At 44.2% G+C, this 27,869-nt stretch overlaps 1 protein-coding gene across 2 annotated transcripts in view; it reads right to left on the bottom strand.

Annotated features, from left to right (window-relative positions):
• Positions 1-27,869, bottom strand: part of LOC143767194 (uncharacterized) — a 76,977-nt gene that overhangs the window by 23,259 nt on the left and 25,849 nt on the right. For both annotated transcript variants that reach the window (XM_077255314.1, XM_077255313.1), the window contains exons 2-3: positions 26,717-26,886; positions 22,885-23,011 (exon numbers count right to left, since the gene is read on the bottom strand). In XM_077255314.1, coding sequence (XP_077111429.1) covers positions 22,885-23,011; positions 26,717-26,857 — 268 coding nt within the window. In that variant the 5' untranslated portion in view covers positions 26,858-26,886. The remainder of the gene's footprint in view (positions 1-22,884; positions 23,012-26,716; positions 26,887-27,869) is intronic.

The raw sequence follows: 27,869 nt of genomic DNA, 5'->3' as shown, positions 1-27,869 counted from the left end.
AGGTTGATACATAAAATGAGAATAATGGGGATAGGGGAAAATATGTGTAAGTGGGTTGAGAGCTGGCTCAGGGATAGGAAACAAAGGGTGGTTATTAATGGAGCACACTCGGACTGGGTCGCGGTTAGCAGTGGGGTACCACAGGGGTCAGTATTGGGCCTTCTTTTTAACATATTTATTAATGACCTTGTAGGGGGCATTCAGAGTAGAATTTCAATGTTTGCAGATGACACTAAACTCTGCAGAGTAATCAATACAGGGGGGGACAATTTTATATTACAGGATGATTTATGTAAACTAGAAGCTTGGGCTGATAAATGGCAAATGAGCTTTAATGGGGATAAATGTAAGGTCATGCACTTGGGTAGAAGTAATAAGATGTATAACTATGTGCTTAATTCTAAAACTCTGGGCAAAACCGTCAATGAAAAAGACCTGGGTGTATGGGTGGATGACAAACTCATATTCAGTGGCCAGTGTCAGGCAGCTGCTACAAAGGCAAATAAAATAATGGGATGTATTAAGACTCAGAGGCATAGATGCTCATGAGGAGAACATAATTTTACCTCTATACAAGTCACTAGTTCGACCACACTTAGAATACTGTGCACAGTTCTGGTCTCCGGTGTATAAGAAAGACATAGCTGAACTAGAGCGGGTGCAGAGAAGAGCGACCAAGGTTATTAGAGGACTGGGGGGTCTGCAATACCAAGATAGGTTATTACACTTGGGGCTGTTTAGTTTGGAAAAACGAAGACTGGGTGATCTTATTTTAATGTATAAATATATGAGGGGACATTACACAGACCTTTCTGATGATCTTTTTAATCATAGACCTGAGACAGGGACAAGGGGGCATCCTCTACGTCTGGAGGAAAGAAGGTTTAAGCATAATAACAGACGCGGATTCTTTACTGTAAGAGCAGTGAGACTATGGAACTCTCTGCCGTATGATGTTGTAATGAGTGATTCATTACTTAAATTTAAGAGGGGACTGGATGCCTTTCTTGAAAAGTATAATGTTACAGGGTATATACACTAGATTCCTTGATAGAGCGTTGATCCAGGGAACTAGTCTGATTGCCGTATGTGGAGTCGGGAAGGAATTTTTTTCCCCAATGTGGAGCTTACTCTTTGCCACATGGGTTTTTTTTTGCCTTCCTCTGGATCAACATGTTAGGGCATGTTAGGTTAGGCTATGGGTTGAACTAGATGGACATAAAGTCTTCCTTCAACCTTAATAACTATGTAACTATATATGCAACTGTTAAGATCCATTTTATCCTGCTGCCCATGTGAAAATGAAAAAATTGAGACTAAAAGAAATTTTGTGTGAAAAAAAAAGCACTTCATTTTTAGGGATAAATTTGTGAAGCACCTGGGGGTTGAAAGTGCTCATTATGCATCTAGATAAGTTCCTTTGGGTGTCTAGTTTCCAAAATGGGGTTACTTGTGCGGAAGCTCCAATCTTTAGGCACACAGGGGCTCTCCAAACGCGACATAGCAGCCAATATTTCATTCAAAAAGTCAAATGGTGCTCCTTCCCTTCCGAGCCCTGTCGTGCGCCCAAACAGTGATTCCCCCCCACATATGGGGTATCGGTGTACTCAGGACAAATTGTACAACTCTCAGGGTCCAGTTTCTCCTTTTAACCCTGGTAAAATAAAAAAAATTGTTGCTAAAAGTTCATTTTTGTGACGAAAATGTTAAATGTTCATTTTTTCCTTCCATATTGCTTCTGCTGCTGTGAAACACCTGAAGGGTTAATATACTTCTTGAATGTGGTTTTGAGCACCTTGAGGGGTGCAGTTTTTAGAATGGTGTCACTTTTGGGTATTTTCAGCCATATAGACCCCTCAAACTGACTTCAAATGTGAGGTGGTCCCTAAAAAATGGTTTTGTAAATTTTGTTGTAAAAATGAGAAATCGCTGGTCAAATTTCAACCCTTATAACTTCCTAGCAAAAAAAAATATTGTTTCCAAAATTGTGCTGATGTAAAGTAGACTTGTGGGAAATGTTATTTATTAACTATTTTGTGTCACATAACTCTCTGGTTTAACAGAATAAAAATTCAAAAATTGAAAATTTTTCAAAATGTTCGCCAAATTTCCATTTTTTTTCACAAATAAATGCAAAAATTATCGACCTAAATTTACCACTAACATGAAGCTCAATATGTCACGAAAAAACTCTCAGAATCGCTAGGATCCGTTGAAGCGTTCTTGAGTTATTACCTCATAAAGGGACACTGGTCAGAATTGCAAAAAATGGCCAGGTCATTAAGGTCAAAATAGGCTGGGTCATGAAGGGGTTAAAAAATTAGCTATACAAAGACACCTGCGCTAGAAGTGAAAAGATCCCCAGTTCAGCTATTGCAGCAACTGAGTGTAGCTGCCAGGGTAAAGTAACTGTGCAAAGACCACCTGCATAGAAGTACTGACAAACGGCTGTATTTGAGCCAAGGATGCTGGAATGCAGGGAAAATAATTTACTTGTGTCTGATAGGTGCAGGGTAGTTGGTCATAGATCCTTTTGGCTAGGGATGATGCAGAAAGCGCTCCCAAAATTGGTAAACAGAGAGTCCGGCGTTGAGAAACATGTGATGGTGTCTCCGCAGTGTTGGATGTTTTGATCTCCCCGAGGTCATTCGCCCTTATGTTTATAGTCTTTTCACCAGGCACTGCTCCTAATAGCCAGTTTCCTACTCCACACTGATGAGGGGCAAATACCCCGAAACAGCTGTCTGTGGATGGATACCATGTTTTGGCATAGGTGGTTTTCCTTTATTGGATGCTGCCCTTCCCGTGGTTGTTCCTTCCCGGTGAAAGACCTGGCTATTCATTGCTTGCATTGAGAAACACGTGATGGTGTCTCCGCGGCTTTTCTACATGCAGGTACCTAATGGCAGTCAGGCTACCTCTGGTGAGCACATGGATGGCTGTGCGGCCCTTCAAAGAAATGCCACCACACACCATTACTGACCCACTGCCAAACCGGTCACCCTGAAGGATGTTGCAGGCAGCAGATCGCTCTCCACGGCATCTCCAGACTCTGTCATGTCTGTCACATGTGCTCAGTGTGAACCTGCTTTCATCTGTGAAGAGCACAGGGCGCCAGTGGCGAATTTGCCAATCCTGGTGTTCTGTGGCAAATGCCAAGCGTCCTGCATGGTGTTGGGCTATGAGCACAACCCCCATCTGCACTCAGATCATCCTCATGGAGTCGGTTTCTAACTGTTTGAGCAGACACATGCACATTTGTGGCCTGCTGGAGGTCATTTTGCAGGGCTGTGGCAGTGCTCCTCCTGTTCCTCCTTGCACAAAGGCTGAGGTATCGATCCTGCTGCTGGGTTGTTGCCCTCCTACGGCCCCCTCCACATCTCCTGGTGTACTGGCCTGTCTCCTGGTAGCGCCTCCAGCCTCTGTACACTACGCTGACAGACACAGAAAACCTTCGTGCCACAGCTGGAATTGATGTACCATCCTGGATGAGCTGCACTACCTGAGCCAGTTGTGTGGCTTGTAGAGTCCGCCTCATGCTACCACGAGTGTGAAAGCACAACCAACATTCAAAAGTGATCAAAAACATCAGCCAGAAAGCATTGGTACTGAGATGTGGTCTGTGGTCCCCACCTGCAGAACCACTTCTTTTTTGAGTGTGTCTTGATAATTGCCAATAATTTCCATCTGTTGTCTATTGCATTTGCACAACAGCATGTGAAATTGATTGTCAAACAGTGTTGCTTCCTAAGTGGACACTTTGATTTCACAGAAGTTTGATTTACTTGGAGTTATATTCTGTTGTTTAAGTGTTCCCTTTATTTTTTTTTCAGCAGTGTATGAAACCATAGGATATGTTGCCACTTTGCACTATGTGGCATGGGTACTGTAGAATTAGCATAACCTAATCCTAATAATGTTTTGGGTCGCGTGAGCTGGTCATAACACATTAGATTAAAGACAGCTGAACCTGCAGATTCGGAACTACAGGGTGGGCCATTTATATGGATACACCTAAATAAAATGGTAATGGTTGGTGATATCAACTTCCTGTTTGTGACACATTAGTATATGGGAGGGGGAAAACTTTTCAAGATGGATGGTGACCATGGCGGCCATTTTGAAGTCAGCAATTTTGGATCCAACTTTATTTTTTTAATGGGAAGAGGGTCATGTGACACATCAAACTTATTGAGAATTTCACAATACAAACAATGGTGTGCTTGGTTTTAACGTAACTTTATTCCTTCATGAATTATTTACAAGTTTATGACCACTTATAAAGTGTGTTCAAAGTGCTGCCCATTGTTGGATTGTCAATGCAACCTTCTTCTCCCTCTCTTGACGCACTGATAGCAACACCGCAGAGGAAATGCTAGCACAGGCTTCCAGTATCCGTTGTTTCAGATGTTGCACATCTCATATCTTCACAGCATAGACAATTGCCTTCAGATGACCACAAAGATAAAAAGCTAAGGGGGTCAGATCGGGAGACCTTGGTGGCCATTCAACTGGCCCACGACTACCAATCCACTTTCCAGGAAACTGTTCATGTAGGAATGCTTGGACCTGACACCCATAATGTGGTGGTGCACCATCTTGGGTGTCAGGTCCGAGCATTCTTACATGAACAGTTTCCTGGAAAGTGGATTGATGTGTGTGGGCGGAGAATATGTGCGTGTGTCTGTGTGTGTTAGTGGAGAATATGTGAGTGTGTCTCTGTGTGTGGGCGGAGAATATGTGCGTGTGTCTCTGTGTGTGGGCAGAGAATATGTGCATGTCTGTGTGTAGGCGGAGAATATGTGAGTGTGTCTCTGTGTGTGGGCGGAGAATATGTGCGCGTGTCTGTGTGTGGGCGGAGAATATGTGAATGTGTCTCTGTGTGTGGGCAGAGAATATGTGCACGTGTCTGTGTGTGGGCGGAGAATATGTGAATGTGTCTCTGTGTGTGGGCAGAGAATATGTGCATGTCTGTGTAGGCGGAGAATATGTGAGTGTGTCTCTGTGTGTGGGCGGAGAATATGTGCGCGTGTCTGTGTGTGGGTGGAGAATATGTAAATGTCTCTGTGTGTGGGCAGAGAATATGTGCGTGTCTGTGTGTAGGCAGAGAATATGTGTGTGTGTCTCTGTGTGAGCGGAGAATATGTGCATGAGTGTCTGTGTGTGGGCAGAGAATATGTGCGTGTGTCTGTGTGTGGGTGGAGAATATGTGCATGTGTCTGTGTGTGGGCGGAGAATATGTGCGTGTCTGTGTGTGGGCGGAGAATATGTGCGTGTCTGTGTGTGGGTGGAGAATATGTGCATGTGTCTCTGTGTGTGAGCGGAGAATATGTGCGTGTCTGTGTGTGGGTGGAGAATATGTGCATGTGTCTCTGTGTGTCGGCGGAGAATATGTGCGTGTCTGTGTGGGGAGAGATTATGTGCATGTGTCTGTGTGTGGGTGGAGAATATGTAAATGTCTCTGTGTGTGGGCAGATAATATGTGCGTGTCTGTGTGTAGGCAGAGAATATGTGTGTGTGTCTCTGTGTGAGCGGAGAATATGTGCATGAGTGTCTGTGTGTGGGCAGAGAATATGTGCATGTGTCTGTGTGTGGGTGGAGAATATGTGCATGTGTCTCTGTGTGTGGGCGGAGAATATGTGCGTGTTTGTGTGTGGGCGGAGAATATATGTGCGTGTGTCTGTGTGTGGGTGGAGAATATGTGCATGTGTCTCTGTGTGTGGGCGGAGAATATGTGCGTGTCTGTGTGTGGGCAGAGAATATGTGCGTGTCTGTGTGTGGGCGGAGAATATATGTGCGTGTGTCTGTGTGTGGGTGGAGAATATGTGCATGTGTCTCTGTGTGTGGGCGGAGAATATGTGCATGTCTGTGTGTGGGCGGAGAATATGTGCGTGTCTGTGTGTGGGCGGAGAATATGTGCATGCCTGTGTGTGGGTGGAGAATATGTGCATGTGTCTCTGTGTGTCGGCGGAGAATATGTGCGTGTGTCTCTGTGTGTCGGCGGAGAATATGTGCGTGTCTGTGTGTGGGCAGAGATTATGTGCATGTGTCTGTGTGTGAGTGGAGAATATGTGCGTGTGTCTGTGTGAGAGTGGAGAATATGTGCGTGTGTCTGTGTGTGGGCGGAGAATATGTGCATGTGTCTCTGCGTGTGGGTGGAGAATATGTGCATGTTTGTGTGTGGGTGGAGAATATGTGCATGTGTCTCTGTGTGGGCTGAGAATATGTGCGTGTCTGTGTGTGGGCGGAGAATATGTGCCTGTGTGTGGGTGGAGAATATGTGCATGTGTCTCTGTGTGTGGGTGGAGAATATGTGCATGTGTCTCTGTGTGTGGGCGGAGAATATGTGTGTGTCTGTGTGTGGGCAGAGATTATGTGCATGTGTCTGTGTGTGGGCGGAGAATATGTGCGTGTGTCTGTGTGTAGGCGGAGAATATGTGCATGTGTCTCTGTGTGAGTGGAGAATATGTGTGTGTGTCTGTGTGTGGGCGGAGAATATGTGCATGTGTCTGTGCGAGGGTGGAGAATATGTGCGTGTCTGTGTGTGGGTGGAGAATATGTGCGTGTGTATCTCTGTGTGTGGGTGGAGAATATGTACATGTGTCTGTGTGTGGGCGGAGAATGTGTGAATGTGTCTCTGTGTATGGGCGGAGAATATGTGTGTGTCTCTGTGTGTGGGCGGAGAATATGTACGTGTTTCTCTGTGTATCTGTCTGTGTGTGTATACCGATGCAACGTGTGTACCCAGGCGTCGTCTGATGGGACTACTACGTCTTTTGTCACATATAACACAGACAGCATGAGCTGATGGTGGGAGAATAGTCTCATCATCTGGCGCCTGTGTTCAGTTGTTAAAAAAATCAAAACATTTACATATTCACATACAAAATACATAATCCATGATGCCTGTGTCTCCAGCAAAAATCAAAAATAATAAACCAACATATACTCACATTTAAGCCATAGTCCATTTAATACTGAGTATCCCACGTCGATCTCACCCGATCGCTGTCGATACACTGCGGGAGCGATTATCTCCTGTCAGTGTATCGCCGGGGGCTTGGTATAACCGTCACATCTCCTGATATGACTGTTCTACACGTGAGATCGCCGTGGGACACTCGGTATTAAATGGACTACGTCGGACAGGATAGTATTATACAGTATGTTGGTTTATTATTTTTTGATTGTTTACAGATGAGGACTTCAGTGATTAAGCGTTCAGTAAGTATGGTAAATTTAGATTCTATATAGGACTCTGTGTGATTATTTCAAATAAAGGACTTTATTCTGGGTGTCTGTTTATATACAATAACACTATGGGATTAGTAAAGGATAGGTGTCTTATAGACGCCTCTCCACTACTAACCTGTGAGCTTGATGTCACCTGACAATACAAAGGTGACATCAACCCCACATATATGAACCCCACTTGCCACCGCTACAGGGCTAGTGGGAAGAGTGAGGCTAAGTGCCAGAATTGGCATATCTATAAGAAGCACCATTTCTGGAGCGGCTGAGAGCTGATGTTTTTAGCCTGGGGGATGCCAATATCCATGGCCCCTTCCCAAGCTATTAATATCAGCCTGCAGCTGTCTGCCTAGCCTTTGCTGGTTTGATTTTATAGGGGGACCCCATCTCAAATTTTTGGGGGGGTTCCCCTGTAAACTAGCCAGTAAAGGCTAAGCAAACAGCTGTGAGCTGATATTAATCGCCTAGGAACCTTTGGCTATTGGCTCCTTCCCAGAATATTAACATCAGCCCTCAGCCATCGGCTTTCCCTCTGCTGGTTCTGAAAATTATGCAGGAGCCCACGCAATTTTTAAAAAAAAGTTTTTGAAAAATAAATAGATATTGCATTTCACGCAGATTTTTGACAGTTGCTTTTTTCGCTACAGCATATATAGGTTAATTATGTTACTGTTCCAACATAGGCTGGTGTGTGTGTCTTTATTTAATATTAATGAGGGTATCTTGCTGAAGAGGTTGAACAAAGAAATGACATCACAATTCTTTTTTTTTAATATATCTTTATTTAGCTCTATGGATTTACAAAAATGCATAAAAAAGTGCATGTTTTCAGCTGCGTTTTTCTGCCAAGAGATGCAGAAACCTTGCAGAAGTTTCTGCAAGCAAATACGCAATGTGCACACATAGCCTAACTGCCACAGATCTGAGAAGAATCAAACATGAAGCGACCAGGAAGCCATTATCCTCCTGTCCTGTCATATTCTAGAACTTCAACCTCCCTAGAGTGCCCAGAAGTACAAAGTGTTCATTGCTCAGAGACATGGCCAAGGTAAGGGAGGCTGAAACCCAACCACAACTGTTCAAGACACAGAATGTGAAATGTCCAGACTGGACCAAAAAATATCTGAAAACAGATTTTTCAAAGGTTTTAAGGACAGATGAGTTGAGAGTGACTCTTGACGGACCAAATGGATGGGCCAGCGGTTGGATCAGTATTGGGCACAGACCTCAACTTAGACTCAGATACAAGCATCGTGGAGTGGGATGCTTTGGGCTGGTATTATTAAACATGAGCTAGTTAGACCTTTTCGATGTGAAGATGGACTTAAAATCAACTCCCAAACCTACTGCCAGTTTTTAGAAGAAACTTTTTTCATGCAATGGTACAGAAATCATGATTTTTATGCAGGACAATGCTCCATCGCAGGCATCGAAGTCTCCACTGCTTTGATGCCAGTAAAGGCCTTATAGATGATAGAATAATGAAACAACCACTTCCTCACCTGACTTATTGAGAACATGTGGGCTCTTATTAAACAGGAGATTTACGGTAAAGGAAAACAGTACAGTCCTCTTAACAGTGTCAGGCTGTCCAAAAAGTTGATCACCAACGGATGAAGAATCTGCCAGACTCCATGGATGGATGGATGGCTTATGACTGTTATTGAAAAGAAGATGGCAGCTACATTGGTCACTGATATTTTTATTACGGCTATGTGCCCACGTAGCTGAAAGTGTGCAGAATTTTCCTGAAGAAATCCGGAATCCCTTCGCAGGAAATCCGCTTGTGTTTTCATCGCGTTTTTTGCGTTTTTTTCGCACTTTTTTTCTGGAGCGTCCCAATACAATATATAGTGGCAAATCCACAGATTTTCCGCAAAATTAATGAACATGCTGCGCTTTTTTTCGGGATTCGTTTTTTTTTGGGGGAGAAAAAAAGCAGCATGGGCACAAAAATTGTAGAATGCATTAAAATAATGGGATGCTTAATGTAAGCGTTAAAAATCCGGAACGTGGGCACATAGCCTAAATGTCAAAAATGTACTTTTGTACATTGAGTTGTGAGGTTACTATTCTCACTTTAACAGAAAAAAATAAACAATTGAGATGGAAAATGTTTTTCATTTAGTTACATAATTCTGAACAGATATTAGTTGCCCAATAATTCTGCAATCATAGATAGTCTCCTTAAAAAAGAAAAAAAACTCACTTTTATTTTCTTAAATGTTCAGGTTTATTAACAATTTTTGATGGCCAGACAGCAATGTAGTTGTTCAATAATAAAAATAATCGTCAAAAATACAACTGCTTAATAATTGTGCACATAGTGTAGGAGGCAGTTCACCTTTATACAATGAATAATTATCATATAGGTTGTTATGAGTATAACAATACTAAATATGTTTTTTTACTCTAAAAACTTTAATTTAGTAAAAACATTTTGTTTAAAACATGTTTACGGTATTTATGCCCTTTTTTTCTTAATTCTAGTTAAATGATTTGCTATTGGGTGAAAGTTGCTGTTATTTAGGGATGTATAAAGTCGCACACAAATTACAAAACGTTTCTGATTAGGTCCAGCCTAAAGATATTTTCAGCAAGATGCATTATACAATTGTGATCATCGAGGGTACATCTGCTGGGACTTTCACCAAAGGAAAGGGATCCAATAACCCTTATTTGGAGTCTAGATGGTCACACATACCAGAGCACTATCCATTAAAGCAAACAAGAAGTAATATAACCAAGATGGGCAAGATCAGCGGGACCAATACATTAAGAGGAGCCATGTGCCCTTGGCGGCATTTTGGGGCCTTAGATTAGAGGTTGGCTAACTATGGGGGCAAAAGTTGGTGATGATGACAATTAAGAATTGAAGAATAGTGGAGCTAAAATGACACTGTTACATGATCATACTAAAAGAAAAAAGTAAGAGTGTCAGCCCATTCTATCTATGAACCAACAATTCTCATGACATACTCACTTGTTGCTGGGGGCACCAGCCCATTTCCCCCCAACCTCCTGGCAAGCCTTGATCAATCCAAATTTGTATTCCATGTCCGAATCTCCAACATTCAGGCAAAGAATCCTCAAGGAAACAATTCCTCCAGCAAAGTACTGCAGTGCGCAGGCGCCGGGACAGGTCAGAGAGGCCCGGCGCCTGCGCACTGCAGTACTTTGCTCTGCCCTCAACAGGGCAGACAAAGTACGCCTGCGCTGCAGCCGCGGCGTGAAGACCAGAAGAGGACGTCATCATATGAAGATGGGAGGCCCCGGACCGGACCTGAGACACCCATCGGACCCAGACCGCAGCGGGACCGCCCCTGGGTGAGTATAATCTAACGTCTTTTTCTCCTCTTTCAAGTAACATCGGGGGCTTATCTACAGCATTCCAGAATGCTGTAGATAAGCCCCTGATGACGGGCTTACCTCACCATTGATTTTGGGGGTGACAGGTTCCCTTTAAAAATAAAAATGCCAGATTAGGCCAAAAACACCTAAAGAAGCCAGCCCGGTTCTTGAACTAACTTTGTTTGGAAAGATGAAACCAAGATCAACCTGTACCAGAATGATGCGAGGAAGAAAATATGGAAACGGCTTGGAGTGGTTCATGATCTAAAGCACACCATATCCTCTGTAAAACATGGTGGAGGCAGTGTGATGGCATGTATGGCTTCCAATGGCACTGGGTCACTTGTGAAAATTGATGATATTACTGAAGACAGAAGCAGCCGGATGAATTCTGTAGTGTACAGGGCTATAGTTTCTGCTCAGATTCAACCAAATGAAGCAATGTTAATTAGACGGGGCTTTATAGTACAGATAGGCAAGGACCCGATACATACTGCAAAAGGAGCACAGGAGTTTTTTAAGGCAAAGAAGCGTAATATTCTGCAATTGTCGCATTAATCTCCAGATCTCAATCCCATCGAGGATGAATTTCACATGCTTAACACAAAACTTGAAGGGTTTTTCTCATGAACATAGCATATTTTAATTAATATATCTTGGAAGAATTTTTTTTTTCACAATTGGATGTGTTAAAAAAAATGTTCCCATACTGAGATAATCTTAGAAAAATGATCCTGCTGTGTACTGTGTAATGGCTGTGTCGGACTGTGCAGGGACATGGTCTGATCACACAGCATAGTATGCAAATGATTCTTATTGTGAGGCAAAACATTTCACTGCCTGTTTTTAAGCAATATTTTATCTTAAAGAATCATTTGTGATCACCTGTTGTCCTGTCTGTATCCTCTCTTCTGCTTTCCCCACTGGTCAGGAGCTGTGGTATGATCAGACCATGTTCCTGCACGGTCAGACACGGCCATTACACGGTACAGGGGCACATTTATAAGATTATCTCAGCACAGGAACATTTTATTAAAACACATGCAATTGTGGAATTTATTATTATTCAAAGATGCATTGATTAAAATTAGCTTTCTTCGTGGGAAGACCCCTTTAAGTCAGATTGACCCACAAACAAGCAACAACTAAAGTCAGCTGCAGTAAAGGCATGGCAAAGCATAACAGAGGAGGGAAACCCAGCGTTTAGTGACGTCCATGATTTCCACACTTCAGGCAGTCAAAAGATTCTCTATAAAGTATTAAAAATTAACATTTTATTTATGGTAAAGTTAATTTGTCTAATTACTTTGAGCCCCTGAAATATTTAGGATTTGTAGAAAAATGGTTGCAATTCCTAAATGTTTCACAGGATATTTTTGTTCAACTCCTATAACTAAACCTGAAAGAATACACTTCAATTGCATCTCAGTTGTTTCATATTAAATACAAAATAGTGGCATGCAGAGCCCAAATCACCAAGATCTGGTCACTGCCCAAATATTTCTGGACCCAACTGTAGTATACGCATACATAGCACTGTGAAAAAGTTTTTACAAGTGTGGAAAAAATACTGCAAAGTAAGAATGCTTTAAAACATAGAAGTGTTAATAGTTTATTTTATCAATTCACAAAATGTAATGTGACTAAACAAAAGAGTAATCTATAATCAGATCAATGATAGATGCGACCACTCTTTTCCTTCAGAACCGAATCAAAGCATCAGTTCTTCTCAGTACACTTGCAGAACGTTTTTGGGGAAACTCAGCAAGGCAGTCGTTCCAAACATCTTGAAGAACTAACCACATATCTTCTGTGGATGTCGCTTATGCAAATTCTTTTGTCTCCTTTGTGTAATCCCAGACAGATAATGTTAAGATAAGGGCTCTTTGGGGGCCATAACATCACTTCCATTTAGTCAAGATTAATGGTGTCTTCAATGCTCAGAAACACAGGCAGCACTTATTGATCATACAATACCATCAGGAAGGCATCTGATGTGATCCAAATTTATTAAGCAGTTGGTACAATGGCCCCAAACATACTGAAGAGCCAATGTCATTAAGAAGTATCTTCATTCTAAAAAAGAATAAGGAGTTCTGAAGTGATGATATGGCCTCACAGAGCCGTGATCTCAACATCGAAGAGACATAAGGATTTGAACAAGCGACATCCACGGATCTGTGGTTAGCTTTCCCAGGTGTTTGGAATCTCCCTGCCGAGTTCCTTCAAAAGCTGTGTGCAAGTGTAAGGATTATGCTCTTAAGGCCAGTGTCAGACGAGCGTATGGCATCCGATGCGAGAGCATTGGGTGCGATATGCTAATGACCCTCGGCTCCTGCTCTGCAGCGAGCAGGAGCCGAGTGTCATGTGTCTGTGCTTTGAGCCTCTCGCACAGCTGCGGAGGCTGAGAAATGAATTTCTCCATCTCCTCCATTGCCGTTGTCTCACTCGCACTCATAGACTTACATGGGTGGAAGTGAGCCGAGACTCGGCCGAGTGTCAGTGACAATCGCAGCATGCTGCCATTTCACTCGCACACCGAAAACGGCGGAGAGAAAATACGGTCATGTGAGCTGCCCCATAGATGAATACTGGTCCAAGTGATATGCGATTAAAAAATCGCTTCTACGGTAGTGTGACTAAGGCCTAAGAAGGCAAATGGCAGTCACACAAACTATTGATTTGATATACAGTAGATTTCTCTTTTGTTCTTTCACTTTGCATTTTGCTAATTCATAAAAATAAACTATTCACACTTCTAATTTTTAAAGCATTTTTACTGTGAAGCTTAAACTTTGCACAGTACTGTATTTTCAGTATCTTACAAAAGTGAGTACACCCCTCACATTTGGGTAAATATTTTATTATATCTTTTCAAGGGACAACAATGAAGATCTGACACTTTGATACAATGTAAAGTAGTCAGTGTACAGCTTGTATAAAGTGTAAATTTTGTGTGCCCTCTAAATAAGTCAACACACTGCCAGTAATGTCTAAACTGCTGGGAATAAAAGTGAGTACTCCCCTAAGTGAAAATGGCCAAATTGTGCCCAAAGTGTCAATATTCTGTATGGCCACCATTAATTTCAAGGACTGCCCTAACTATATTGGGCATGGAGTTCACTACAGCTTCACAAATCTGAAGATGCCCTACAGATGCTTAATAGGGTTTAGGTCTTGAGACATGCTTGGCCAGTCCAGCACCTTTACCCTCAGTCTCTTTAGCAAGGCAGTGGTCATCTTGGAGGTGTGTTTGGGGTCATTATAAAGTTGGAATACTGCCCTGCAGCAGTTTTCAAGAGAGGGGATCATGCTCTGCTTCAGTATGTCACAGTACATTTTGGCATTCATGGTTCTTTCAATGAACGCTCCCCAGAGCCAACAGCACTCATGCAGCCCCAAACCATGACACTCCCACCAACATGCTTGACTGTAGGCAAGACACAATTGTCTTTTTACTCCTCACCTGGTTGCCACCACATACATTTGACACTTTCTGAACCAAATAAATGTATCTTGGTCTCATAAAACCACAGGACATGGTTCCAGTACCCCATGTCCTTAGTCTGCTTGTTTTCATCAAACTGTTTGCAGACTTTCTTGTGCATCATCTTAGAAGAGGCTTCCTTTTCAGACCACAGCCATGCAGACCAATTTGATGTAGTGGGTGGCATATGGTCTAACCTCTGCAGCAATGCTGGCAGCACTCATATGTTTATTATGAAAAGACAACCTCTGGATATGACGCTGAACACGTGCACTCAACTTCTTTGGTCGACCATGGTGAGGCCAATTCTGAGTGGATCCTGTCTTGTTAAAGGGAATATGTCACCTCATTTTGCCGCTATAAACTGCGGCCGCCATTAGGGGCTTATCTACAGCATTCTGTAATGCTGTAGATAAGCCCCCAATGTAACCTGAAAGATAAGAAAAACAAGTTAGATTATACTCACCCAGGAGCGGTCCGGGTCCGATGGGCGTCGCAGGTCCGGGTCCGGCGCCTCCCATCTTCATACGATGTTGTCATCCTCCTTGCTTCTGTCGCGGCTCCGGCGCAGGCGTAATTCTCTGCCCTGTTGAGGGCAGAGCAAAGTACTGCAGTGCGCAGGCGCCGGGAAAGGTCAGAGAGGCCCTGCGCACTGCAGTACTTTACGCTGCCCTCAGCAGGGCAAATCAGTACACCTGCGCTGGACCCGAGACAAAAGCAAGGAAGAGGACGTCATCTCATGAAGATGGGAGGTGCCGGACCCGGACCTGTGACGCCCATCGGACCCGGACCGCTCCTGGGTGAGTATAATCTAACTTGTTTTTCTTATCTTTCAGGTTACATTGGGGGCTTATCTACAGCATTACAGAATGCTGTAGATAAGCCCCTAATGGCGGCCGCAGTTATCTACAGCATTCTGTAATGCTGTAGATAAGCCCCCAATGTAACCTGAAAGATAAGAAAAACAAGTTAGATTATACTCACCCAGGAGCGGTCCGGGTCCGATGGGCGTCACAGGTCCGGGTCCGGCACCTCCCATCTTCATGAGATGACGTCCTCTTCCTTGCTTTTGTCTCGGGTCCAGCGCAGGTGTACTGATTTGCCCTGCTGAGGGCAGCGTAAAGTACTGCAGTGCGCAGGGCCTCTCTGACCTTTCCCGGCGCCTGCGCACTGCAGTACTTTGCTCTGCCCTCAACAGGGCAGAGAATTACGCCTGCGCCGGAGCCGCGACAGAAGCAAGGAGGATGACAACATCGTATGAAGATGGGAGGCGCCGGACCCGGACCTGCGACGCCCATCGGACCCGGACCGCTCCTGGGTGAGTATAATCTAACTTGTTTTTCTTATCTTTCAGGTTACATTGGGGGCTTATCTACAGCATTACAGAATGCTGTAGATAAGCCCCTAATGGCGGCCGCAGTTATCTACAGCATTCTGTAATGCTGTAGATAAGCCCCCAATGTAACCTGAAAGATAAGAAAAACAAGTTAGATTATACTCACCCAGGAGCGGTCCGGGTCCGATGGGCGTCGCAGGTCCGGGTCCGGCGCCTCCCATCTTCATACGATGTTGTCATCCTCCTTGCTTCTGTCGCGGCTCCGGCGCAGGCGTAATTCTCTGCCCTGTTGAGGGCAGAGCAAAGTACTGCAGTGCGCAGGCGCCGGGAAAGGTCAGAGAGGCCCTGCGCACTGCAGTACTTTACGCTGCCCTCAGCAGGGCAAATCAGTACACCTGCGCTGGACCCGAGACAAAAGCAAGGAAGAGGACGTCATCTCATGAAGATGGGAGGTGCCGGACCCGGACCTGTGACGCCCATCGGACCCGGACCACTCCTGGGTGAGTATAATCTAACTTGTTTTTCTTATCTTTCAGGTTACATTGGGGGCTTATCTACAGCATTACAGAATGCTGTAGATAAGCCCCTAATGGCGGCCGCAGTTATCTACAGCATTCTGTAATGCTGTAGATAAGCCCCCAATGTAACCTGAAAGATAAGAAAAACAAGTTAGATTATACTCACCCAGGAGCGGTCCGGGTCCGATGGGCGTCACAGGTCCGGGTCCGGCACCTCCCATCTTCATGAGATGACGTCCTCTTCCTTGCTTTTGTCTCGGGTCCAGCGCAGGTGTACTGATTTGCCCTGCTGAGGGCAGCGTAAAGTACTGCAGTGCGCAGGGCCTCTCTGACCTTTCCCGGCGCCTGCGCACTGCAGTACTTTGCTCTGCCCTCAACAGGGCAGAGAATTACGCCTGCGCCGGAGCCGCGACAGAAGCAAGGAGGATGACAACATCGTATGAAGATGGGAGGCGCCGGACCCGGACCTGCGACGCCCATCGGACCCGGACCGCCCCTGGGTTAGTATAATCTAACCTTTATTTCTCATCTTTCAGGTTACATCGGGGGCTTATCTACAGCATTACAGAATGCTGTAGATAAGCCCTAATAGCGGTAGTCGCCGTTTATAGTGGCAAAATGAGGTGACAGATTCCCTTTAAACCGCTGCATGGTCTTAGCCACCGTGCTGCAGCTCAGTGTTAGGGTGCTGGCAATCTTCTTATAGCCTAAGACATCTTTATGTAGAGAAATAATTCTTTTTTTTCAGATTCTGAGAGAGTTCTTTGCCATGAGGTGCCGTATCCAACTTCCAGCGATGAGTATGAGAAAGCGATAACACCAAAAATAACACACCTGCTTCCCATTCACACTTGAGACCTTGTACCACAAATGAGTCACATGACGCCGTGGAGGGAAAATCGCTTATGAACACAATTTGGCCATTTTCACTTAGGGGTGTCCTCGTTTAGTTGCCAGCAGTTTAGAAATTGATGACTGTGTGTTTGGTTATTTAGAGGGCATCAAATGTACACTGTTATACAAGCTGTACACTGACTTCTGTACATTGTATCAAAGTGTCGTATCTTCAGTTTTGTCCCATGAAAAGATATAGAAAAATATTGACCAAAATGTGAGGGGTGTACTCACTTTTGTAAGATACAGTATATGTATATACTATATGAATAAAAAGATCAGGTGCAAGCTATAGTGAATATTGCATGGTTTTATGTGTGAGACACCCATTTGAAATCTAAAAGGAGATCAGCAACCATCAGGGAATAAATGCAAAATATATACCCCAATATAACTTTGAAAAATTTTTCTTCATCTTCAAAAGATCCATTCCCATTTTTACCAGCTTTTACGTTGACCACTAACCACTTCACGGTTCTCCTATACTATCAGTGTCCCATTACATCATAATTAGGAGATAGCAACAACCATGTTGGTAACATTATCACTTAGATATCGCAGAAGTACCCTCTAATCACAAAGCGGTCTGTAGGCAAGTGTTTTCTCAAAGAACCTAGAACATCATTGCTGTGGTTTCATTTTTCCTCATTGAAAAAAAAATGCAACCCTGGAAGTTGTGGCATCCGGGGGTGGGGGGAGGGGGTCTCATTGTAGACTCTATAACCCCTGTACTTTTTTGCTATAAGATCCTAATTTCTAGTTACTCACAACACACAACACATGTAACATAAATCACACTCTAGAAAAAAACAAGATGTCATGAAATATGTATTTATTGAAATTTTGGCATAACATACACCACACTGATCTGAAAATACTCATCATAATGTCGGTCACATAAGGTGGTCGTCACTTGTTCTTTTAAAATAAAATCATATGAAATTTGAAGAATTTTAGAAAATGCACTGTATTTCAACTAAACCTGGAAAAGAAGTTAAAGAAGGATGAGTTAGCCATTTAGATATTTTAGCAGTAATAGGGGAAAGGTCAGGCCACTGAATTCTACTGGGTAGGAAAGTACAGACATTCATCCGGTTGGATAGCACAATATTAGAGGTGCCTAAAACGACAGCTTTACCTTTATCACTAACAAGATGGCTCCACTACCTTGCAAATTGCTATCTCCCACTCTGGTTTAAGGTTAACTCACTTGAAGCAGCAACGTTTAGTCCAGAACATGGTCGCAATCACTCTCCATGCTTCATCTTAATCATAAATATCAATAAAACATCAAATCAATAACCAATGCGTTTTACGTGTACCTACTTATGGCGCCAGGTCCTTACTTATACAGCCATGATTAAGGACATTTAATTGTTCTAAACACATTGGGTATGGATTTGATGTTTAGAATAAGGTTGAAGCACTGAAAATGATTGTAGTGTGAAAATTGTCACACTTCAAAGAGAAGACCGTGCACCTGCTGAAGAAGGGAGGATATCTGCAAGCATGGGTGAGTGGGCTTTCTAATGATCTATGGGATATGATAAGATTATCATCTGCTTTTAATTTAATAAAGTTGTTAAAAAGCATGTATCACCAGCCTTTGGCTGCCCTTAAAGAAGTGTAGGCAGCACCCAACTAGTGATTTTTTTTCGAAACACAAGTTATTGACAAAAGTACGCAGAACACTCCTCATGCCCCCGAAAGAGTATTTTTAGCAAAAGTCAGGCCCAAGCTTCCGGGTTGTTGGATCTTAGCATGCAAAAATCTCACTCTTTGCACTAATCCAGTGCTGCCACATAAATTTAAATGCAGTGACCAAACGGCAACTGCTCTAAAGGTGTTACCGGTCGTTCATTGCTTAGTAAATTATGCGGCAGCGCTCGGTTACTACAAGGAGCGAGATCTGGTGACAATGTGCACGATTTCGCAATTTCACAGCAAAAGGGGCTGTGGAGGGTTGTTAGGATTACCTTGTTGCATGCCAATATCCCTCAACCCATAAAGTTTTGATCCCTTTAACTTAACCAGAAAATAAATAAATCAGTCCCTCATCAGTAGCATAGCTACCGGGGGGGCAGAGGGTGCGGGCGCCCTGGGCCCGATGCTTTAAGGGGGCCCACCCGGAGCCACGCTACTGTAAATGTATCGGCGCGCACAGCGCGCCGATACAGTTACCTTCTGCGGCAGAGCAGGGAGAATTGATCTCCTTGCTCTACCGCCCGGCCGCTATGGGGCCCCTGAGCAGGCGGGGGGCCCGGTGCTAGCAGTGGGCCTCCGCCGTCATCGGAAGATCAGCTGTACCGGCATTTAGCTGATACAGCTGATCGCATTGATGGGAGAAGGAGCGCTACGTTCCCTCTCCCATCATCCCCATCAGTGTCGGCGTCTGACGTCACAGACACTGACAGCGGGGGCGATGATGTCACTGCCCGGCGCCCGCTGTCAGGAGATCAGCGAGAGCAGCGCAGGAACCAGGAAGAAGAGAGGTGAGTATTTTTTTTTTTTTTTTTATGGGTGCTGCTGCCTTATTACAGGGTCTGCCTATGGGGGGGCTGCCTTATTACAGGGTCTGCCTATGGGGATCTGCCGCCTTATTACAGGGTCTGCCTATAGAGGTGCTGCCTTATTACAGGGTCTGCCTATAGGGGTGCTGCCTTATTACAGGGTCTGACTATGGGGGTGCTGCCTTATTACAGGGTCTGACTATGGGGGTGCTGCCTTATTACAGGGTCTGACTATGGGGGCTGCCTTATTACAGGGTCTGCCTATAGGGGTGCTGCCTAATTACAGGGTCTGACTATGGGGGTGCTGCCTTATTACAGGGTCTGCCTATGGGGGTGCTGCCTTATACTACAGAGTCTGCCTATGTAGGTACTGCCTTATTACAGGGTCTGCCTATAGGGGTGCTGCCTTATTACAGTGTCTGCCTATGGGGCTGCCTTATGCTATAGTCTGCCTATGGGGGTACTGCCTTATTACAGGGTCTGCCTTATGCTATAGAGTCTGACTATGGGGTTGCATTATACTATATTGTGGACTATTTGGTGCATTATGCTACTGTATAAGGAGGCTATCTAGGGGGCCATCATACAGTATGACGATTACAGTGTGGGGGTCATTATACATTGTTGGAGCCATCAAACAGTTTGGAGGCTACTAAGGGGCCAGTATACTGTGTGGGTGGTACAATACAGTGAGGGGGCATTATACTGTGTATAGGGGAGCTGTACAGGGGGGAGACTCGGGACATTATTAAATGTAAAGTGGGCACTTATTGTTATAGGGGAACTCAGGTTACTGTGGCTATCAAAGGGGCACACAGGGCAGTATTACTTTCTAGGGGGCAAAATATGGGCACTGTTTTATAGGGCACTTGCACCCAGTATTACTATATTATAGAGGGTTGCTTTAGAATTTAGAAGGCACAGAGAATCATACAGCAGGTGCAGTAATAGGGACACATACGGCAACAGCGGCTCAGTATTGGGGTATCAGGTGGAGTAATAAGGACACATACGGCAGCAGCGGCTCAGTATTGGGGTATCAGGGGCAGTAATAGGGACACATATGGCAGCAGCGACTCAGTATTGGGGTACCAGGTGCAGTAATAGGGACACATAAGGCAGAAGCTCAGTATTGGGGTATCAGGTGCAGTAATAGGGACACATACACCAGAAGCGGCTCAGTACTGGGGTATCAGCAGGATGAGGAGTTTGTGCAGGTTGGGAATAGATGGTAATGGCTGGAATATGAGAAGTGAAATATGTCTTTGCTGTATTCTCTACAGACGAGTCCTGGGTGTAAGAAGTTGTCATGTCGGTCTGGGCCAGATGGAAAAGACGGGAAAAGGGAACGACTCCATCAGAGAGAACGTCAGCGGTAAGTCATTATCTGTAACTCTGCTGTGATCTCTTATATGTTCTGTAGGGCTGGTATCTACCACTGACCATATGGCGGTAATATCCATATTGGTCTTTATATAGAGATTATCTTCAGGAACAGTGTGGTCATCTGCTGAGGTTCTCCTCCAGTATTAGGGCGCGTCACCGAGCTGTAATCAAGGTTACCTGGTTAGGGGCCCACTCAGAAGTTTCGCCCCCCCTGAACCAAAACCCTAGCTATGCCTCTGTCCCTCATATATCAGATTCTGTCTCGAAGCCATTCTAAAATGACATTGCTACCACTAAACAAAAAACTTTTCCTGGAAAAAAAAATGTTTTAGAGATAGATACATATTCAAGTCTTCTCCTTGTAGGTGATAGTAATGATTGATGTCTTCAAGTTGATCTCAAAAACAGAGCCTAAAGGAATAATAATTTCCAATTTCTCACCAGTAGATGCCATGATTTGTTAATTTTTGTGAGCAAATTAGGGGTTAATCAAGTGAAATCAACCCAGTTGTGATACAATTTGTTTTGGCTTTTAAAGAGAACATCTTTATTATTGAACGACCCACTATCTTATGTAATGAACCAGATAATGATCCAGCAAACTGGACTGGTAAGTAATTACTATGAGTGTGTAGGGAAGGACCAGGTGTGTGGGACCACACTTAGTATGTGGGGAAGGACCAGGTGTGTGGGACCACACTTAGTGTTGGGGAAGGACCAGGTGTGTGACCACACTTACTGTGTGGGGAAGGACCAGGTGTGTGGGACCACACTTACTGTGTGGGGAAGGACCAGGTGTGTGGGACCACACTTAGTATGTGGGGAAGGACCAGGTGTGTGGGACCACACTTAGTATGTGGGGAAGGACCAGGTGTGTGACCACACTTACTGTGTGGGGAAGGACCAGGTGTGTGGGACCACACTTAGTATGTGGGGAAGGACCAGGTGTGTGACCACACTTACTGTGTGGGGAAGGACCAGGTGTGTGGGACCACACTTAGTGTGTGGGGAAGGACCAGGTGTGTGACCACACTTACTGTGTGGGGAAGGACCAGGTGTGTGGGACCACACTTGGTGTGTGCGGAAGAACCAGGTCCAGTCCTCACCAACCAGTCATGAGATCAGTCTTGTAAATATGCAATAAATCTAAACAAACACAACTTATAGGACAGTATATGGTGAAAGAACTGAAAGCTATTGAGTCATGGAAGGTAATTAAGAACTTTAAGCAAGAGAAAAAATATGCATACCAACGGGATCAACCATCAAAAAATACAACTTTATTTATAGAAAAAAGGCACAATAGAGCAAGACATACATTTAAAAGCATTTAAAAACCAAGAGACGGCACATGGCTAATAAGACATATGCACCCCCCCAGACAGTTGGAAATAAATACCTAAGAGCACTAAGCAAAATGAGGTAGATACATAAAAAGTCCATATACATATACAAATATATGCACCAATACACATTACTCTGCTACCAGCTATACCCTGTGTGCGCTGATCAATTACTCACAAATAAATAAATGCAGGAAAGTCCCAAATCCTAGACCCATTCACCCTGTGCAAGAAATCTCATTGCACCAAATGCTGTTTAATAACCGGGATATATCACCCAAGGGTCCGGAAATGAAGCGTCACACGAGCCAAATAAAGATGCGGTAGCCCAATAGCAAATGCTTGTGCTAGTCCTGGGGGGCACTGGAGCCCCACGCGTATCGACGCTATGAGAGCGTCTTCATCAGGGGTGCATATGTCTTATTAGCCATGTGCCGTCTCTTGGTTTTTAAATGTATGTCTTGCTCTATTGTGCCTTTTTTCTATAAATAAGGTTGTATTTTTTGATGGTTGATCCCGTTGGTATGCATATCTTTTTTCTTGCTTAAAGTTCTTAATTACTTTATATATATATATATATGCATATGGTTGATCCCTGATTTATTTGTGTCTGTGGTGCCCGCCACTTTCTTTGTATAAATATGAGTCATGGAAGGTCCTACATCACTCGACAAGAAGGAAAGTCATTTAATTTACAAAAAAATAACATATCAACATAACCACACAACATAGGAACACATGGAAATCAGAGGAGGGCTGAATATACCAAGATACGTCAGACTGGATGATCTGAAAAGTATTGCCTTACCTAGAGATAGGAGAGTCTGATAGTTCTCCATCATCACCTCCCTATACAAGTCTTTTTGTTCATCACTTAAACAGTCCCACTCGTCCTTGGAAAAGTAAATCGCAACTTCATCAAATGTAAACTGTACCTGGAACATAAAAAGTCTGCGATGAAGGTTATTGTCCCTACAGTCACTCTTCTGGTTTTATGGGAAGACGCCATCACAGTCTCACAGCATGTTCAAGCTCATGTATAAAAAAGGGTGTATCGCAACACTCCAGACGACAGATAAAAATGATTTATTAATCTACCAGCTGGAGGGCTGCAATACTCCCTTTCTCTACACACGAGTTTGGGGCTGGTGGGTCTAAGTCTGACAATGCATGCACTCGCAATTTTAGGTCCTTGACTTTCCAGCTGATGGCGTTTGGACGGGATTACGCAGTGCTGCTTTTTTACAGTATTTCCAGCTGGGATGGACAGAAGGGTGCAAGAAGGAGGGACAATGGAGTGCTGCCTGGAAAGTGCTTAAAAGGAACCTGTCTTGTTGTACATGCAGTCCGATCTGTGGGGAAGCAGGGTGTAGAGAAGCAGAAACTGGGCAGAATGAGCGGTTTATTGGAAAATGCACTACAATTTATATTTTATCCATTGAAATCCCTGGCGCTTGTATATATAAGTCAAGTGGGTGGTCCTACTGGAGATTGACAGCTTTCTCTCTATGCAGTCATACAAGGAAGACTGTCAATCACTGAATATGACCACTTATATGAATGTAAGTTTTACTGAAATCTTTGTCACAAAAATAATAATAATGGAAGCCTATGGACGCAGGATCCGTCGCTGACCGTCAAAAGACGTATCCCGTATTTCTATTCTGAGAATGCCTGGAAGGATTTTCTAGTCAGGGGAATTTTCTCCGTCTCCCTCTCTCTCTCCAGAATTTTCTACATTGAAATTCAGACAGCGCTTAATTCAACACATCCGTCAAAAAACTGGATGCGTTACATCCGTTTTCTGCTATTTTTAAGACATCCATCGATACGTCACAGCGACGCATTCTGGCGGCCACCTGCCGAAGGAAGTGTGAAAGAAGCCTAAGATAAGCACAGCCACAACATAAAAATGGTCAGAAGCCAATTACATTAATTCTGTAACTCATCAAAAATCTATAACTCAGGTTGTCCACTAATGGTCTTTATATTCTGGACTCTCCAAACACTCAAGAAATGACCCATCGCCAACCCCTGGCTGAGGCAGATCAGCTCAGCGACCAGTGATTGGCTGAGCAGTCCTTTCCTGCGTGTCGAGAAGAAACAGAAAGTGGAGACAAACAATGAACCCAAGAAGTATTGAGACAGAAGCAGCAGTGATCGCTAACATGAGGACTTTTTTTTTTTTACATTCAGAATCCTTCAAAAATAAAAGTGGACAACCCTTTAAAACATGACAAAACAGAAAAAGTTCAACATATCAATTCTAAAAAGCTCCTGAGATCAATTATATCACAAACCTCACAAAAATGAAGTTCAAAATTAAGAGGTTTACTGAGTAAAATAATTATGAGCTATAACAAAGAAAGATATCATCTACCTACAGTATATAAGCATTAATGAGGTTGTCCAAGCATGGGGCGCATAGAGTGACTGCAGACTTGTGAATCCTCACAGAGCTGGTCGGGAACTTTTCATCTCCAAAGGGATACTTCTTTCTTAGAATGGAGCAGCAGTGCACGTTCATTCTCTATGGGGCTACGGGAAAAAGCCAAGCACTGCACTAGGCAACCAAAGCAGGAATGAATGGGGCGCTGGCTGCACATGCACACTGCCACTCCACTCTAACGGTAATAAAAAAATGCTATTTTTTTTCTTAGGCTATGTTCACACGCTGCGGGTTTTGCTGCGGACCCGCAGCTGTTTTGCAGCTGCGGGTCCGCATCCTTTTTCCATGTAGGTTACAGTACAATGTAACCTAATGGAAAACAAAACCCGCTGTGCCGACGATCCTTTTTTTCTGTGGAAAATCCGCGCGGATTTTCTGCAGAAAAAAAGAAGGACCATGTCACTTCTTGGTGCAGAATCGCAGCGATTCTGCACCCATAGAAATGCTTTGATCTGCTAACTTCCCGCATGGGGCTGTGCCCACGTTGCGGGAAGTTAAGCGGATAATGTGCCGATGGTACCCGGGGTGGAGGAGAGGAGACTCTCCTCCAGGCCCTGGGAACCATATTTGGGTGTAAAAAAAAAGAATTAAAATAAAAAATGATGCTATACTCACCTCTCTGTGCTGCACGCGGCCGTCCCCGGTCTCAGTTGCTGTGCCGAACAGGACCTGTGGTGACGTCGCGGTCACATGACCGTGATGACGCCGCGGTCACATGACCGTGACGTCACGAAGGTCCTTGTCGGCACAGCCGCTTGCAGTGCCGGGGAGATCGCGACGTCAGAGGGTGAGTATAGCCAATTTTTATTATTTTTTACATTACTATTGATGCTGCATATTGCTGCATATGCAGCATCAATAGTACAGCAGTAATCCCGCAGCGGAAACCGCGGAACAAACCGCGATAAATCTGCAGGGATAACCGCAGCGGTTTTGCCCTGCAGATTTTCAATTCCGCTGCGGGATTAACCCGCAGAGGAACCCGCAGCGTGTGAACGTGGCCTAAGGGTACTGTCACACTCTGCAACTTTCCAACGATCACGACCAGCGATACGACCTGGCCGTGATCGTTGGAAAGTCGTTGTGTGGTCGCTGGAGAGCTGTCACACAGACCGCTCTCCAGCGACCAACGATGCCGAGGTCCCGGGTAACCAGGGTAAACATCGGGTTACTAAGCGCAGGGCCGCGCTTAGTAACCCGATGTTTACCCTGGTTACCATCGTAAAAGTAAAAAAAAAAAAAAACGTACATACTCACATACCGGTGTTCGTCAGGTCCCTTGCCGTCTGCTTCCCGCTCTGACTGAGTGCCGCCGTAAAGTGAAAGCAGATCACAGCGGTGACATCACCGCTGTGATCTGCTCTTACATTCCGGCCGGCAGTCAGTCAGAGCGGGAAGCAGACTGCAAGGGACCTGACGGACACCGGTATGTGAGTATGTAAGTTTTTTTTTTTTTTACTTTTACGATGGTAACCAGGGTAAACATCGGGTTACTAAGCGCGGCCCTGCGCTTAGTAACCCGATGGTTACCCTGGTTACAAGCGAACGCATCGTTGGATCGGTGTCACACACACCGATCCAACGATGACAGCGGGAGATCCAGCGACGAAAGAAAGTTCCAAACGATCTGCTACGACGTACGATTCTCAGCAGGGTCCCTGATCGCTGCTGCGTGTCAGACACAGCGATATCGTATGGATATCGCTGGAACGTCACAGATCGTACCGTCGTAGCGATCAATGTGCCACTGTGAGACAGTACCCTAAATGTGGCACTGGAATCTAAAATGACAATGCTAGAGGGAGACACCTTCAGAAAACAAATACAGGGTGGCTCACAAAAAAACAAAACCGTTTCACCAGTGTGGCTTGTACTGAGCAAACAATTGCTTGGAGATGTCCACAGATATGGCTGTGAACAGATTTTCATTAAAGAGTATAGGAACCACAATCAATGAACCTACAATATATGTAGTGCAAACCACACAAGTAAGCCTGGGTTCTATGTCTGAAACAGTATTTTGTTTGTTCACAATTTTTACCACTGAATTAAGCAATATCCACTGTACCACTATAGATTGTCTAAAGCGAGGCTTCATCAGCCCTTTATTCAGTAGTAACTGTTTTTTGTTTTTTTTAATTTCCTAGAAATTCAGATTCTATTTCTCTAAGAAGGTAACATTGTCACGTACCTCTCCATTCAGATGACATACATTGGAGGTGCAGTTTAGGAACTTCACTGTATCCATGCTTTGCATCTTCACTGTGTTTAACGAGCAAATGTTGTTTTTCCAATTACTGAAATACAATCTAACTGCCGGAGAAAGGCTCATGGGGTTTCTCTTCTGTTGTGTCCATTTTACTGTGAAAGCAAAAATTCTATTTTATATCTTAGTGCAAGCAACATAGCTGGACAATCAATAAAACTCAGGCAATAATAAGCGTTGCTATCAATTTACCATTTTGCCAGCTTCTATAACCTTTCCTCTTACTTACATGTCCTCCTAAATGATCCATAAGTCAATGTAAGGCTATGTTCACATGTTGCATTTTTGCTGCGTTTTTTATGCAAATTAAAAGCAGCTGGGGGCTCAGCGTGGAAAAGAGGTAACATGTGGGGACTCAGCGTGGAGAAGCGTTGAAATGGTGGGGCTCAATGTGGAGAAATAGAGACATGGGGGGATCGGCGTAGAGAAGGGATTACATGGGGAGGCTCGTCGTGGCAAAGGGGTGACATGAGAGGGCTTGGTGTGGCAATAAGTTAAATTGGAGGGCTCAGCGTTGAGAAAGGGTTCATGGGGGGCTCAGCGTGAAGAAGGGGTGACATGGGAGTGCTTGGCATAGAGAATAGAGTGGTATGGGGGCTCGGTATGGAGAGGGGGCTGCATAGCGCAGTGACAGTGTAGTGATCATAGTTCATAAGTGAGGATGGTGTCGTGGTGGGTATAATTCATAATGGGGAGGACTGGGCGGCGGTTTTAGTCTATAAGGGAGTAGTGTGGCTGTCATTTCACTAAAGTAGACAGTGTGATAGGAATATTTTACAGGAGAGAATAGTGTGGAGACCATGTACCAAGACTGAGACACAGTGGGGTCATTTTTCGTGCAGGGAGCACAGTGATGGGCAATTATTTATTTTGGCGGCACAGAGTAGGGCTTATTTAGAGCACAGTATGGGTGGTTATTTTTATTCAGGCGGCATTATAAGTACATTATTAATTTTAAGGGCACCGTTTCGGGATGTCCTGCAGATGACCGGAGAAGAAGGACATCAGCAGAGATGAGCTGTAGATGTGTAAAACCATCATAGAGCAGGTACATAGATATAAGGTGCATTTACGTTGG

The sequence above is a fragment of the Ranitomeya variabilis genome, chromosome 4 (assembly GCF_051348905.1).
Source record: "Ranitomeya variabilis isolate aRanVar5 chromosome 4, aRanVar5.hap1, whole genome shotgun sequence".
Classification (NCBI taxonomy): Eukaryota; Metazoa; Chordata; class Amphibia; order Anura; family Dendrobatidae; genus Ranitomeya; species Ranitomeya variabilis.
Note: the sequence above shows the minus strand (reverse complement) of the source record. Positions and strands in the feature narration are given on the sequence as shown.